Source organism: Panulirus ornatus, chromosome 49 (genome assembly GCF_036320965.1).
Source record: "Panulirus ornatus isolate Po-2019 chromosome 49, ASM3632096v1, whole genome shotgun sequence".
NCBI lineage: Eukaryota > Metazoa > Arthropoda > Malacostraca > Decapoda > Palinuridae > Panulirus > Panulirus ornatus.
Window position 1 is genome coordinate 8,010,961 of NC_092272.1, and position 15,675 is coordinate 8,026,635.

General features: G+C 42.5%; 1 protein-coding gene across 10 annotated transcripts in view; it reads left to right on the forward strand.

The window, feature by feature from the left end:
• LOC139764378 (cytospin-A-like) overlaps positions 1–15,675 on the forward strand; it is a 394,738-nt gene that overhangs the window by 339,969 nt on the left and 39,094 nt on the right. For all 10 annotated transcript variants that reach the window (XM_071690941.1, XM_071690936.1, XM_071690938.1 and 7 more), the window contains 2 exons: positions 5,624–5,754; positions 8,956–9,058. In XM_071690941.1, the coding sequence (XP_071547042.1) occupies positions 5,624–5,754; positions 8,956–9,058 (234 nt within the window). The remainder of the gene's footprint in view (positions 1–5,623; positions 5,755–8,955; positions 9,059–15,675) is intronic.

Consider the following 15,675-nt stretch of genomic DNA (forward strand, 5'->3'; position numbering starts at 1 on the left):
CTCTTACCCTGTCATCACTTAGTCAACCCTCATCACACCATATATTGTCCTTGAACATTTCATTTGTGACGCATCCGCCTTCTTCCATACTTTCTATTCTGGCCCAAGTTCTGCATCCATACAACATTTTTGGGACTACTATACCCCAAAACATCTCTATTTTTGCCCTCCTACATAGTGACTCATCTTTTCACACATTCCTTGATGCTTCCAGACCCTTCACCTTCTCATCCACCCTGTGTCTTGCCTCCACTTTCATGGTTCCATTCACTATAAGATTCACTCTCAGCTATCTAAAACACACCACTTCCTACAGGTTTTCTTCCAAAATCACACCCCAACTTACTTTCCTCTTTGCACTGGTAAATCTAATAACCTATCTTTTACTCTCAACTTTCGGCAGTTTTTCACTCAAACCTGACCACTCATTGCCATGTCAAAAGCAAACAACACCCAACTCACTTCCCAGGCCCCCATCACCCACTACAGATTGCATACTTACCCCTCTTTCCAAGACATTTACATTTACCTCCCTCTTAATCCCAAGTGCACATAAATTAGGTATCCTTGGGTGCCACCGTACACCCCCACGGTAGACCCACTTGCATGTAGAACCAGTTACCCTCCTTTCTTTCTGCTCCCACACACAACCTACTTTCTTTATTAAAACTCCTCACTGCTTCAAATAGCTTTCAGGCACACTATATCTCCTAAAACCTTCCTCAAGGCATCTCTATCAACTTTAACATATGCTTTCTCCAGATACATAAATGCCTCATAGAACACTTCTCTTTCAATTAAGTATTTCTCACACATTCTTTAAAGCAAATACTTGGTCCACACATCCTTTACCCCTTCTGAAACCACCTTCCCCAATCTAAGGCTCTGTATACGCCCTTGCCCTGTCAATCACTACTCTTCCATTCAATTTAACAGGTACACTCAACAAACTTGTACCTCTACAATTTGAACACTTGCCTTTGTACAGTGGCTATATACATTTATTCCTTCTGTCCTTAGAAGTGGATGAAGGCAAGCAAGTATTAATATGTACATGTGTATATATGTGTACGTATGTATGTATGTTTATTTATTATTTATTTTGCTTTGTCACTGTCTCCCACGTTTGCGAGGTAGCGCAAGGAAACAGATGAAAGAAATGGCCCAACCCACCCCCATACACATGTATATACATACACATCCACACACGCAAATATACATACCTATACATCTCAATGTACACACACAGTACAATATACAATATACACACACAGACACATACATATATACCCATGCACACAATTCACACTGTCTGCCTTTATTCATTCCCATCGCCACCTTGCCACACATGGAATACCATCCCCCTCCCCCCTCATGTGTGTGAGGCAGCGCTAGGAAAGGACAACAAAGGCCCCATTCGTTCACACTCAGTCTCTAGCTGTCATGCAATAATGCCCGAAACCATAGCTCCCTTTCCACATCCAGGCCCCACACAACTTTCCATGGTTTACCCCAGACGCTTCACATGCCCTGATTCAATCCACTGATAGCACGTCAACCCCGGTATACCACATCGATCCAATTCACTCTATTCCTTGCCCGCCTTTCACCCTCCTGCATGTACAGGCTCTGATCACTCAAAATCTTTTTCACTCCGTCTTTCCACCTCCAATTTGGTCTTCCACTTCTCCCTGTTCCCTCCACCTCCAACACATATATCCTCTTGGTCAATCTTTCCTCACTCATTCTCTCCATGTGCCCAAACCATTTCAAAACACCCTCTTCTGCTCTCTCAACCATGCTCTTTTTATTTCCACACATCTCTCTTACCCTTACATTACTTACCCGATCAAATCACCTCACACCACACATTGTCCTCAAACATCTCATTTCCAGCACATCCATCCTCCTGCGCACAGCTCTATCCATAGCCCACGCCTCGCAACCATACAACATTGTTGGAACCACTATTCCTTCAAACATACCCATTTTTGCTTTCCGAGATAATGTTCTCGACTTCCAAACATTCTTCAAGGCTCCCAGGATTTTCGCCCCCTCCCCCACCCTATGATTCACTTCCTCTTCCATGGTTCCATCTGCTGCCAGATCCACTCCCAGATATCTAAAACACTTTACTTCCTCCAGTTTTTCTCCATTCAAACTTACCTCCCAATTGACTTGACCCTCAATCCTACTGTACCTAATAACCTTGCTCTTATTCACATTTCTCTTAACTTTCTTCTTTCACACACTTTACCAAACTCAGTCACCAGCTTCTGCAGTTTCTCACATGAAATTTATGTTTTTTTTTAAACTATTCGCCATTTCCCGCATTAGCGAGGTAGCGCTAAGAACAGAGGACTGGGCCTTTTTTGGAATATCCTCACCTGGCCCCCCTCTGTTCCTTCTTTTGGAAAATTTAAAAAAAAAACGAGAGGGGAGGAATTCCAGCCCCCTGCTCCCTCCCCTTTTAGTCGCCTTCTACGACACGCAGGGAATACGTGTATATGTATATGTACATGTATGTGCATATATGTTTATATGTGTGTATGTGAGTGGATAGGTCTTTCTTCGTCCTTTCCTGACGCTACCTCGCTGATGTGGGAAACTTGAGCCTTAGAGGGAAAAATCCTCACTTTGCCCCCTTCTCTGTTCCTTTTCTTAGAAAAAGTAAAATAGGAGGGGAGGATTTCTTCACCGTCACTTCCACAAGGTAATGGTTAGACATCCCGCTTGCTGCCCCTCTCAGTGCACTGACTCCCAGAAGTCTCTCTTTTGCATGCTTATTAAAGGGTTGGGTTTGAGAGGAGGAGCACCTGTGTCTTGGCAAAATAGAATGGAAGAGTACTAGAGGGATAGAAATGGGGGAAAAATGTGAGGGAGCATGTTAGGACATGGATAAGTGGAAACTCTTTTGCCATGGCGACCCCCTTGATGAGAGTTTGCAAGAGATGCATGAGGTATTTGAAAGTTGGGAGGTGGGCAGATTATAAAGGATAGTGAGTGGGGGAATAAAGAAGTAGTTTTGTAAGTGAAAGAGAAAAGAGAGGAGTTTTGATGGTACTTAAGCGAAGAGTTCAAATGAATAGGTGATGTATAAGAGAAAGCGGCAGAAGGTCAAGAGGATGGTGCAGGGGCTACAAAAGTCTTAATGAGAGTTAGACAAGTGAGTGAGGTTAATATGTGCGAAGGACAAGAGAACAAATGGGAACATCAGTGAAGGGCATATGGGGAAGTGATAATAGGTAGTGATGAAGTGTGTAAGTATTTTGAAGGACTGTTAAATGTGTTTGATGATAGAGTGGTAGACGTAGGGTGTTTGTGTTGGGGTGGTAAAGAGTCATGGAGAGAAGAGGTGGTTTAAGCCTTGCTTAAGATGAGATGATGCAAAGCTGCTGAAGTAGATGGTATTGCTGTTGAATTTATTAAGAAAGGGGATGATTTTCCGATTGGTTAAGTATTTCATTGTATATATGGATGACTAAGTTTGGTAAAGTGTGTGAAAGAAGAAAGTCAAAGTAAATGTGAATAAGAGCAAGGTTATTAGGTACAGTAGGGTTGAGGGTCAAGTCAATTGGGAGGTAAGTTTGAATGGAGAAAAACTGGAGGAAGTAAAGTGTTTTAGATATCTGGGAGTGGATCTGGCAGCGGATGGAACCATGGAAGCGGAAGTGGATCATAGGGTGGGGGAGGGGGCAAAAATCCTGGGAGCCTTGAAGAATGTGTGGAAGTCGAGAACATTATCTCGGAAAGCAAAAATGGGTATGTTTGAAAGAATAGTGGTTCCAAGAATGTTGTATGGTTGCAAGGCGTGGGCTATGGATAGAGTTGTGCGCAGGAGGATGGATGTGCTGGAAATGAGATGTTTGAGGACAATGTGTGGTGTGAGGTGGTTTGATCGAGTGAGTAACGTAAGGGTAAGAGAGATGTGTGGAAATAAAAACAGCGTGGTTGAGAGAGCAGAAAAAGGTGTTTTGAAATGGTTTGGGCACATGGAGAGAATGAGTGAGGAAAGATTGACCAAGAGGATATATGTGTCGGAGGTGGAGGGAACGAGGAGAAGTGGGAGACCAAATTGGAGGTGGAAAGATGGAGTAAAAAAGATTTTGTGTGATCGGGGCCTGAACATGCAGGAGGGTGAAAGGAGGGCAAGGAATAGAGTGAATTGGATCGATGTGGTATACCGGGGTTGACGTACTGTCAGTGGATTGAATCAGGGCATGTGAAGCGTCTGGGGTAAACTATGGAAAGCTGTGTAGGTATGTATATTTGCGTGTGTGGACGTATGTATATACATGTGTATGGGGGGTGGGTTGGGCCATTTCTTTCGTCTGTTTCCTTGCACTACCTCGCAAACGCGGGAGACAGCGACAAAGCAAAAAAAAAAAAAAAAAAAAAATGGATCATAGTGAGGTGCCTGAAGATTGGCGAAATGGATGTATAGTGCCGTCATATAAAGGCAAGGGAGATAAAGGTGAGTGTTCAAACTACGGAGGTATACGTTTGTTAAGTATACTTGGTAAGTTGTATGGGAGGGTATTGATTGAGGGGGTGAGGCATGCACAGAGCACCAGATTTGGGAGGAGCTGTGTGGTTTCAGAAGTGGTACAGGATGAGTGGATCAGGTGTTTGCTTTAAGGAATGTGTGTGAGAAATACTTAGAAAAACATGTATTTGTATGTGGCATATATGGATTTGGAGAAGGAATATTATTGTGTTGATAGAGATGCTTTGTGGAAGGTCTTAAGAATATACAACGTTGGAGGAAAGCTTACAGAAGCAGTGAGAATTTTTTTCAAGGGTGTAAGGCTTGGTTATGAGTAGGAAAAGAGGTAAGTTAATGGTTCTAAGTGGAGGTTGATCTACGGTAGGAGTGTGTGATTTTTTATGGTTGTTCAATTTGCTTATGGATAGGGTTGTGAGGGTGGTAAGTGTGAGACTTTTGAAGAGAGGGGTGAATATGTATGTTTGGGATGAAAGGGCTTGGGAAGTGAGTTAATGGTTTGCTGTTGATACAGCAGTGTTGGCTGATTCAAGTGAGAAACTGCTGAATTTGGAAGTGTGTGTGAAAGAAGGTTAAGAGTGAATGAGAATAAGAGGAAGGTCATTGGGTTTAGCAGGGTTAAGAGAATGGTGTAATGCAGTGAAACCACAGCTTCCTATCCACAACCAGGCCCCACAGAACTTTAAAATGTTTTACCATGGATGCTTCACATACTCTGGTTCAGTCCATTGACAGCACATCAACCTCATATCATATCGATCCACTTCACTCAATCTGTGCATGCCTTTCTCCCTCCTGCATGTTCAGGCCCTGTTTGCTTATAATCTTTTCACTCCAACCTTCACCTCCAATCTGACCTCCCCATTCTCCTTGTTCCCTGCACTTCTGACACACATATCTTCTTTGTCAACCTTTCTTCACTCTTTCTCTCCATGTATCCAAACCATTTCAGCACACATTCTGCTCTCTCAACCACACCCTTTTTGTTACCACACATCTCTCTTACCTTTTCATTACTTACTTTCTTTACTTGATATTATTGTTTTTTATTATTATTATTATTATTATTATTATTATTATTATTATTATTATTATTATCATCATTATATCATTATTCAGAATGGAGGTGAAGGCCCATCTTCCTGTGGAGATCGGGGAGAATGGGACAACAAGTCAACATCCAGCATGTCAGAGATATCAGTGGCATGCCTTCAGGATCGCATCCAGCAGTTGGAGGAAACCCACTATTGGTGAGCCCCTCCTTGAATTATTTGAATATAAATGATCTTTACAGACTTTTATTGTTGATTAGGAAAGGTACTAATTTTCACCATGTCTAGTTAGGAAAAACTTGGACCTTAATTCATTCCAAAAAAAAAAAATCTGTTTCAGTAAAATGGCTAGATCCATACCCATGCTGATTCTACCTTTAGATTTCAGTAGTGTAGTTGTTAGCGTTCCAGGGTCAAACTGGTGGGATCGGATTTTGTTAGTGGCTGTCGGTCCACAGTCAACCCAGTTGTTTATCCATCCGTTGGGGTTGGTTGAAAAAATGGGCATCTGGCTCATGCTAGCATATATATATATGAAAAAAGGTGAGAACAATGGAAGTAAGGGGAGTGGGGGAGGAATGGGATGTATTTAGGGAATCAGTGATGGATTGCGCAAAAGATGCTTGTGGCATGAGAAGAGTGGGAGGTGGGCAGATTAGAAAGGGTAATGAGTGGTGGGATGAAGAAGTAAGATTATTAGTGAAAGAGAAGAGAGAGGCACTTGGATGATTTTTGCAGGGAAATAATGCAAATGAGTGAGAGATGTATAAAAGAAAGAGGCAGGAGGTCAAGAGAAAGGTGCAAGAGGTGAAAAAGAGGGCAAATGAGAGTTGGGGTGAGAGAGTATCATTAAATTTTAGGGAGAATAAAGAGATGTTTTGGAAGGAGGTAAATAAAGTGCTAACAAGGGAGCAAATGGGAATTTCAGTGAAGGGGGCTAATGGGGAGGTGATAACAAGTAATGGTATGTGAGAAGGAGATGGAGTGAGTATTTTGAAAGTTTGTTGAATGTGTTTGATGATAGAGTGGCAGATATAGGGTGTTTTGGTCGAGGTGGTGTGCAAAGTGAGAGGGTTAGGGAGGTTGATTTGGTAAACAGAGAAGAGGTAGTAAAAGCTTTGCGGAAGATGAAAACCGGCAAGGCAGCGGTTTTGGATGGTATTGCAGTAGAATTTATTATAAAAGGGGGTGACTGTATTGTTGAGTGGTTGGTAAGGTTATTTAATGTATGTATGTCTCATGGTGAGGTGCCTGAGGATTGGCGGAATGCTTGCATAGTGCCATTGTACAAAGGCAAAGGGGATAAAAGTGAGTGCTCAAATTACAGAGGTATAAGTTTGTTGAGTATTCCTGGTAAATTATATGGGAGGGTATTGATTGAGAGGGTGAAGGCATGTACAGAGCATCAGATTGGGTAAGAGCAGTGTGGTTTCAGAAGTGGTAGAGTATGTGTGGATCAGGTGTTTGCTTTGAAGAATGTATGTGAGAAATACTTAGAAAAGCAAATGGATTTGTATGTAGCATTTATAGACCTGGAGAAGGCATATGATAGAGTTGATAGAGATGCTCTGTGGAAGGTATTAAGAATATATGTTGTAGGGGGCAAGTTGTTAGAAGCAGTGAAAAGTTTTTATCGAGGATGTAAGGCATGTGTACGAGAAGGAAGAGAGGAAAGTGATTAGTTCTCATTGAAAGTAGGTTTGCAGCAGGGGTGTGTGATGTCTCCTTGGTTGTTTAATTTGTTTATGGATGGGGTTGTTAGGGAGGTGAATGCAAGAGTTTTGGAAAGAGGGGCAAATATGCAATCTGTTGTGGATGAGAGAGCTTGTGAAGTGAGTCAGTTGTTGTTCACTGATGATACAGCGCTGGTGGCTGCTTCATGTAAGAAACTGCTGTAGCTGGTGACTGAGTTTGGTAAAGTGTGTGAAAGAAGAAAGTTAAGAATAAATGTGAATAAGAGCAAGGTTATTAGGTACAGTAGGGTTGAGGGTCAAGTCAATTGGGAGGTAAGTTTGAATGGAGCAAAACTGGAGGAAGTAAAGTGTTTTAGATATCTGGAGTGGATCTGGCAGCGGATGGAACCATGGAAGCGGAAGTGAATCATAGGGTGGGGGAGGGGGCGAAAATCCTCGGAGCATTGAAGAATGTTTGGAAGTTGAGAACATTATCTCGGAAAGCAAAAATGGGTATGTTTGAAGGAATAGTGGTTCCAACAATGTTGTATGGCTGCGAGGCATGGGCTATAGATAGGGCTGTGTTCAGGAGGGTGGATGTGTTGGAAATGAGATGTTTGAGGACAATGTGTGGTGTGAGGTGGTTTGATCGAGTAAGTAATGTAAGGGTAAGAGAGATGTGTGGAAATAAAAAGAGCGTGATTGAGAGAGCAGAAGAGGGTATTTTGAAATGGTTTGGGCACATGGAGAGAATGAGTGAGGAAAGATTGACCAAGAGGATATAAGTGTCGGAGGTGGAGGGAATGAGGAGAAGTGGGAGACCAAATTGGAGGTGGAAAGATGGAGTGAAAAAGATTTTGAGTGATCGGGGCCTGAACATGCAGGAGGGTGAAAGGCGGGCAAGGAATAGAGTGAATTGGATCGACGTGGTATACCGGGGTTGACGTGCTGTCAGTGGATTGAATCAGGGCATGTGAAGCGTCTGGGGTAAACCATGGAAAATTGTGTGGGGCCTGGATGTGGAAAGGGAGCTGTGGTTTCGGGCATTATTGCATGACAGCTAGAGACTGAGTGTGAACGAATGGGGCCCTTGTTATCTTTTCCTAGCACTACCTCGCACACATGAGGGGGGAGGGGGATGGTATTCCATGTGTGGCGAGATGGCGATGGGAATTGATAAAGGCAGACAGTGTGAATTGTGTGCATGGGTATATATGTATGTGTCTGTGTGTGTATATATGTGTGTGCATTGAGATTTATGGGTGTGTATGTTTGCGTGTGTGGACTTGTGTGTATATACATGTGTGTGGGGGTGGGTTGGGCCGTTTCTTTCTTCTGTTTCCTTGCGCTACCTCGCAAATGTGGGAGACAGTGACAAAGCAAAAAAAAAAAAATATATGCATATATATGCATTTTTTTTTCCCCAAAAGAAGGAACAGAGAAGGGGGCCAGGTGAGGATATTCCCTCAAAGGCCCAGTTCTCTGTTCTTAATGCTACCTCGCTAATGCGGGAAATGGCGAATAGTATGAAAGAAAGAAAAGATATGCATAAATGCTCATACACGCACATATACGTACATATACATATAAATGTATACATACATATATATACAGACAGACACATAAGTACACATGTATATATATTCATACTTGCTGCCTCCATTCATTCCCGTCCTTACCCTGCCTCACAGGTTTTCATTTTCATTGATATTTTTTTCTGTATCAGCACAAATGAGGAGCTTCAAGCAACTTTGCAGGAGTTAGATGACCTCCAGGAGCAGCTATCAGAATGCCATTTAGAAGTGCAGCAACTGCAGGAGGAGAAGCAGGTATAGGCAAGACATAGCTTAAGAGTATTTGTGTGGTACTGATAAGGCATTTCTGTTACACTAATGCTAAAAATAATCATTGTAAAAGATCTTTGTATGTCTTCTAATGATCTGATCCTAAAGTGAGTCATTATTTTGATTTGTGAATTCTTAGTTAACTACAATTACATGAGTATATTGTAAATTGAATTGGATGTAATTACCTCTTTTTGTTATAATAGGGAGGGAGTTTTACTTTCATGTTGTTCCATCTCTCAAAGTACCTTCTCTGGTCATTTTGTTGTTTTTTCCTTCAGTTTTTCTCACCTAACCTCTATTGTTTCATCATTTTTTTAAAACATATCCTTAGTTTCTCATGCTTTTTATTTACCTCCTTCCAAAACATCTTTTTATTCTCCCTAAAATTTAATGATACCCTCTCACCCCAACTCTCATTTGCCCTCTTTTTCACCTCTTGCACCTTTCTCTTGACCTCCTGCCTCTTTCTTTTATACATCTCCCAGTCATTTGCACTGTTTCCCAGCAAAAATCGTCCTTATGCCTCTCTCTTCCCTTTCACTAACTATCTTACTTCTTCATCCCACCACTCACTACCCTTTCTAACCTGCCCACCTCCATGCTTCTCATGCCACGAGCATCTTTTGCGCAAGCTATCACTGCTTCCCTAAATACATCCCATACCTCCCCCACTCCCCTTACGTCCTTTGCTCTCACCTTTTTCCATTCTGCAGTCAGTCTCTCCTGTACTTCTTCATACAAGTCTCCTTCCTAAGCTCACTTACTCTCACCACTGTCTTTACTCCAGCATTCTCTCCTCTTTTCTGAAAGCCTCTACAAATCTTCACCTTCTCCTCCACAAGATAATGATCAGACATCCTTCCTGTTGCACCTCTCAGCACATTAACATCCAAAAGTCTCTCTTTCATGCGCCTATCAATTAACATGTAATCCAATAACACTCTCTGGTCATCTCTCCTACTTACATACATATACTTATGTATTTCTCTTTTTAAACTAGGTATTCCCAATCACCAGTCCTTTTTCAGCATACAAATGTACAAGCTCTTCATTTACAGCTCTGAACACCCCATGTACACCAATTATTCCCTCAACTGCCACAGTACTCACCTTTGCATTCAAATCACTCATCATTATAACCTGGTCTTGTGCATCAAAACTGTTAACACGCTCACTCAGCTGCTCCCAAAACACTTGCCTCTCATGATCTTTCTTCTCATGCCCAGGTGCATAGGCACCAATAATCACCCATCTCTCTCCATCCACTTTCAGGTTGACCCATATCAATCCAGAGTTTACTTTCTTACACTCTATCACATACTCCCACAACTCCTGTTTCAGGAGTAATGCTACTTCTTCCTTTGCTCTTGTCCTCTCACCAACTCCTGACTTTACTCCCAAAACATTCCCAAACCACTCTTCCCCTTTACCCGTGAGCTTCATTTCACTCAGAGCCAAAACATCCGGGTTCTTTTCCTCAAACATGCTGTCTATCTCTCCTTTTTTCTCAACTCGGTTACATCCACACACATTTAGACACCCCATTCTGAGCCTTCGAGAAGGATGAGCACTCCCCACATGACTCCTTCTACTGTTTCCCCTTCTAGAAAGTTAAAATACAAGGAGGGGAGGGTTTCTAGCCCCCCACTCCTGTCCCCTTTAGTCGCCTTCTATGACTTGTGGGGAATGCGTGGGAACATCGGTGAAGGGAGCTGATGGGGTGGTAATAACAAGTAGTAGTGATATGAGAAGATGGAGTGAGTATTTTGAAGGTTTGTTGATTGTGTTAGATGATAGAGTGGCAGATATAGGGTGTTTTGGTCAAGGTGGTGTGCGAAGTGAGAGGGTCAGGGAGAATGATTTGGTAAACAGAGAAGAGGTAGTGAAAGCTTTATGGAAGATGAAAGCCAGCAAAGTGGCGGGTTTGGATGGTATTGCAGCGGAATTTATTAAAAAAGGGGGTGACTGTATTGTTCATTGGTTGGTAAGGATAATTAATGTACGTATGGCTCATGGTAAGGTTATTTAATGTATGTATGACTCATGGTGAGGTGCCTGAGGATTGGCGGAATGCGTGCATAGTGCCATTGTACAAAGGCAAAGGGGATAAGAGTGAGTGCTCAAATTACAGAGGTATAAGTTTGTTGAGTATTCCTGGTAAATTATATGGGAGGGTATTGATTGAGAGGGTGAAGGCATGTACAGAGCATCAGATTGGGGAAGAGCAGTGTGGTTTCAGAAGTGGTAGAGGATGTGTGGATCAGGTGTTTGCTTTGAAGAATGTATGTGAGAAATACTTAGAAAAGCAAATGGATTTGTATGTAGCATTTATGGATCTGGAGAAGGCATATGATAGAGTTGATAGAGATGCTCTGTGGAAGGTATTAAGAATATATGGTGTGGGAGGCAAGTTGTTAGAAGCAGTGAAAAGTTTTTATCGAGGATGTAAGGCATGTGTACGTGTAGGAAGAGAGGAAAGTGATTGGTTCTCAGTGAATGTAGGTTTGCGACAGGGGTGTGTGATGTCTCCATGGTTGTTTAATTTGTTTATGGATGGGGTTGTTAGGGAGGTAAATGCAAGAGTTTTGGAAAGAGGGGCAAGTATGAAGTCTGTTGGGGATGAGAGAGCTTGGGAAGTGAGTCAGTTGTTGTTCGCTGATGATACAGCGCTGGTGGCTGATTCATGTGAGAAACTGCAGAAGCTGGTGACTGAGTTTGGAAAAGTGTGTGGAAGAAGAAAGTTAAGAGTAAATGTGAATAAGAGCAAGGTTATTAGGTACAGTAGGGTTGAGGGTCAAGTCAATTGGGAGGTGAGTTTGAATGGAGAAAAACTGGAGGAAGTGAAGTGTTTTAGATATCTGGGAGTGGATCTGGCAGCGGATGGAACCATGGAAGCGGAAGTGGATCATAGGGTGGGGGAGGGGGCGAAAATCCTGGGGGCCTTGAAGAATGTGTGGAAGTCGAGAACATTATCTCGGAAAGCAAAAATGGGTATGTTTGAAGGAATAGTGGTTCCAACAGTGTTGTATGGTTGCGAGGCGTGGGCTATGGATAGAGTTGTGCGCAGGAGGATGGATGTGCTGGAAATGAGATGTTTGAGGACAATGTGTGGTGTGAGGTGGTTTGATCGAGTGAGTAACGTAAGGGTAAGAGAGATGTGTGGAAATAAAAAGAGCGTGGTTGAGAGAGCAGAAGAGGGTGTTTTGAAGTGGTTTGGGCACATGGAGAGGATGAGTGAGGAAAGATTGACCAAGAGGATATATGTGTCGGAGGTGGAGGGAACAAGGAGAAGAGGGAGACCAAATTGGAGGTGGAAAGATGGAGTGAAAAAGATTTTGTGTGATCGGGGCCTGAACATGCAGGAGGGTGAAAGGAGGGCAAGGAATAGAGTGAATTGGATCGATGTGGTATACCGGGGTTGACGTGCTGTCAGTGGATTGAAGCAGGGCATGTGAAGCGTCTGGGGTAAACCATGGAAAGCTGTGTAGGTATGTATATTTGCGTGTGTGGACGTATGTATATACATGTGTATGGGGGGGGTTGGGCCATTTCTTTCGTCTGTTTCCTTGCGCTACCTCGCAAACGCGGGAGACAGCGACAAAGTATAATAATAATATAATAATGGCTCATGGTGAAGTGCCTGAGGATTGGCAGAATGCATGCATAATGCCATTGTACAAAGGCAAAGGGGATAAAGGTGGGTGCTCAAATTACAAAGGTATAAGTTTGTTGAGTACTCCGGGGAAATTGTAAGGGAGGGTGTTGATTGAGAGGATGAAGGCATACAGAGCATCAGATTGGGGAAGAGCAGTGTGGTTTCAGAAGTGGTAGAGGATGTGTGGATCAGGTGTTTACTTTGAAGAATGTATGTGAGAAATACTTAGAAAAGCAAATGGATTTGTATGTAGCATTTATGGATCTGGAGAAGGCATATGATAAAGTTGATAGAGATGCTCTGTGGAAGTTATTAAGAGTATATGGTGTGGGAGGCAAGTTGCTGGAAGCAGTGAAAAGTTTTTATCGAGTATGTAAGGCATGTGTACGAGTAGGAAGAGAGGAAAGTGATTGGTTCTCAGTGATTATCGGATTGAGGCGTAATGTCTCCACAGTTGTTTAATTTGTCTCTGGATGGGGTTGTTAGGGAGGTGAATGCAAGACTTTTGGAGAGAGGGGTAAGTATGCAGCCTGTTGTGGATGAGAGGGCTTGGGAAGTGAGTCATTTGGTGATACGGTGCTGGTGGCTGATTCAAGTGAGAAACTGCAGAAGCTGGTGACTGAGTTTGGTATAGTGTGTGAAAGAAGAAAGCTGAGAGTAAATGTGAATAAAAGCAAGGTTATTAGGTTTAGTAGGGTTGAGGGACAAGTCAGTCTGAATGGTAAGTTTGAATGGAGAAAAACTGGAGGAAGCGAATTGTTTTAGAAATCTGGGAGTGGATTTGGCAGCGGATGGAACCATGGAAGCGGAAGTGAGTCACAGGGTGGGGGAGGAGGCAAAAGTTCTGGAAGCATTGAAGAATGTGTGGAAGGTGAGAACATTATCTCAGGAAGCAAAAATGGGTATGTTTGAAGGAATAGTGGTTTCAACAATGTTATATGGTTGTGAGGCATGGGCTTTAGATTGGGTTGTGTGGAGGTGGTCGGATGTGTTGGAAATGAGATGTTTGAGGACAATATGAGGTGCGAGTTGGTTTGATTAAGTAATGAAAGGGTAAGAGAGCTGTGTGGTTTTAAAAAGAGTGTTGTTGAGAGAGCAGAAGAGGGTGTATTGAAATGGTTTGGTCACATGGAGGGAATGAGTGAGGAAAGATTGACAAAGAGGGAATGTGTGTCAGAGGTGGAGGGAACGAGGAGAAGTGGGAGACCAAATTGGAAGTGGAAGGATGGAGTGAAAAAGATTTTGAGCGATCGGGGCCCGAACATGCAAGAGGGTGAAAAGCGTGCAAGGACTAGAGTGAATTGGAACGATGTGCTATACCGGGGTCGACGTGCTGTCAATGGATTGAACCAGGGCATGTGAAGTGTGTGGGGTAAACCTTGGAAAGTTTTGTGGGGCCTGGATGCGGAAAGGGAGCTGTGGTTTCGGTGCATTATACATGACAGCTAGAGACTGAGTGTGAACGAATGTGGCCTTTGTTGTCTTTTCCTTGCGCTGCCTTGCACACATGCAGGGGAAGGGGGGTGTCATTTCATGTGTGGCAGGGGACAACAGGAATGAATAAAGGCAGCAAGTATGAATTATGTACATGTGTATATATGTATATGTCTGTGTATGTATATATATGTATATGTTGAAATGTATATGTATGTATATGTGTGTGTGTGTGTGGACGTGTATGTATATACATGTGTATGTGGGTGGGTTGGGCCATTCTTTCGTCTGTTTCCCTGCGCTGCCTCACTAACATGGGAGACAGCGACAAAGTATAATGAATGAAATAAATAATCTTTAGTTTTATGTTTTATACCCCATTTAACTAATTAACTGGTTTCTCTCAGTTTCATAGACCCTTCATATCCTTTGTTTCATGTTTTATCCCCTAATTAACTGATTAACTGATTTCTCTGTTTCATAAAATAATCAGCACAGCAACAACAATCCTTATAAAAGTTTAAACGTTGTAATGATGTATACCTATTTTCTTTGATACTAGGGATCCCACAGGGAAGTGTCCTCGGTATTACCCTTTTTGCTCTTCCTTTGACTTTTGATAACATTGTCAAGGCTGTACCAAAGGGTAATTGAGTTTACATACCGTAATGTCAGAGTGCAATAAACTGAATATCTCACAGGGCCACACATCATAAATACAAGTTCTTAAACAAAACCGTGGCATTACACTTATATAAGATGAAGAACTTTCAGCCAACCCCTTAGTAGAACCCATCGCAGTTCATTGAGGTGAAGGTTTTGGGTCTTATATTTGATACAAGGCAAGGGTCCCTCATATTCACCAACGTAAGATGATTGCCACAAAGACACTTGGTAACCTATGGCTGATTTCTTGCATAGCACTTTGGCCAGACTGCGCCATGATAGTTCAGCTATACTGAGCTCTTGCTACAGCTCTATCTTGTAGCAAGCTGGAATATGGATGACAAGCATATTTGTTGCCATCACCCTACATTTCTCAGGATGTTGGATTCCATCCACAACAGAGATCAAAGGATCTACATTGTAGCCTTTTGAACTTCTTGTGTGCAGAGGACGGACAACCTCTAATTCAACTGCACATAGAATATATTAACTTGATTCACTACAGTAGGTTATGGAGGGATGTAGATTCTCCCAATTATAGGACTGTAATCAACTGTCAATTGTATGGGCAGTCCTTTTGAGGGAGGATGAGAGAATTTTTATCATCTTTATTAGAATCTCTGTAGTATTTTACCAGTTGGAGTGCCCCATAACCCAACATGCACCAATCCATTTTAATCACATAAGATTTGGTTGCATTGGGATGAGGGAAAGCAGTGAAGAGGAAACAGAAGGGATTCCAAGGACACTTTAAAAGTATGAAGATTCAAGAAAAATATTCACAGGTGATTCCAAATCCATTAATGATGTGGGTTCTGTGGTAGTGAGCAGAAGGAGGTCTTTT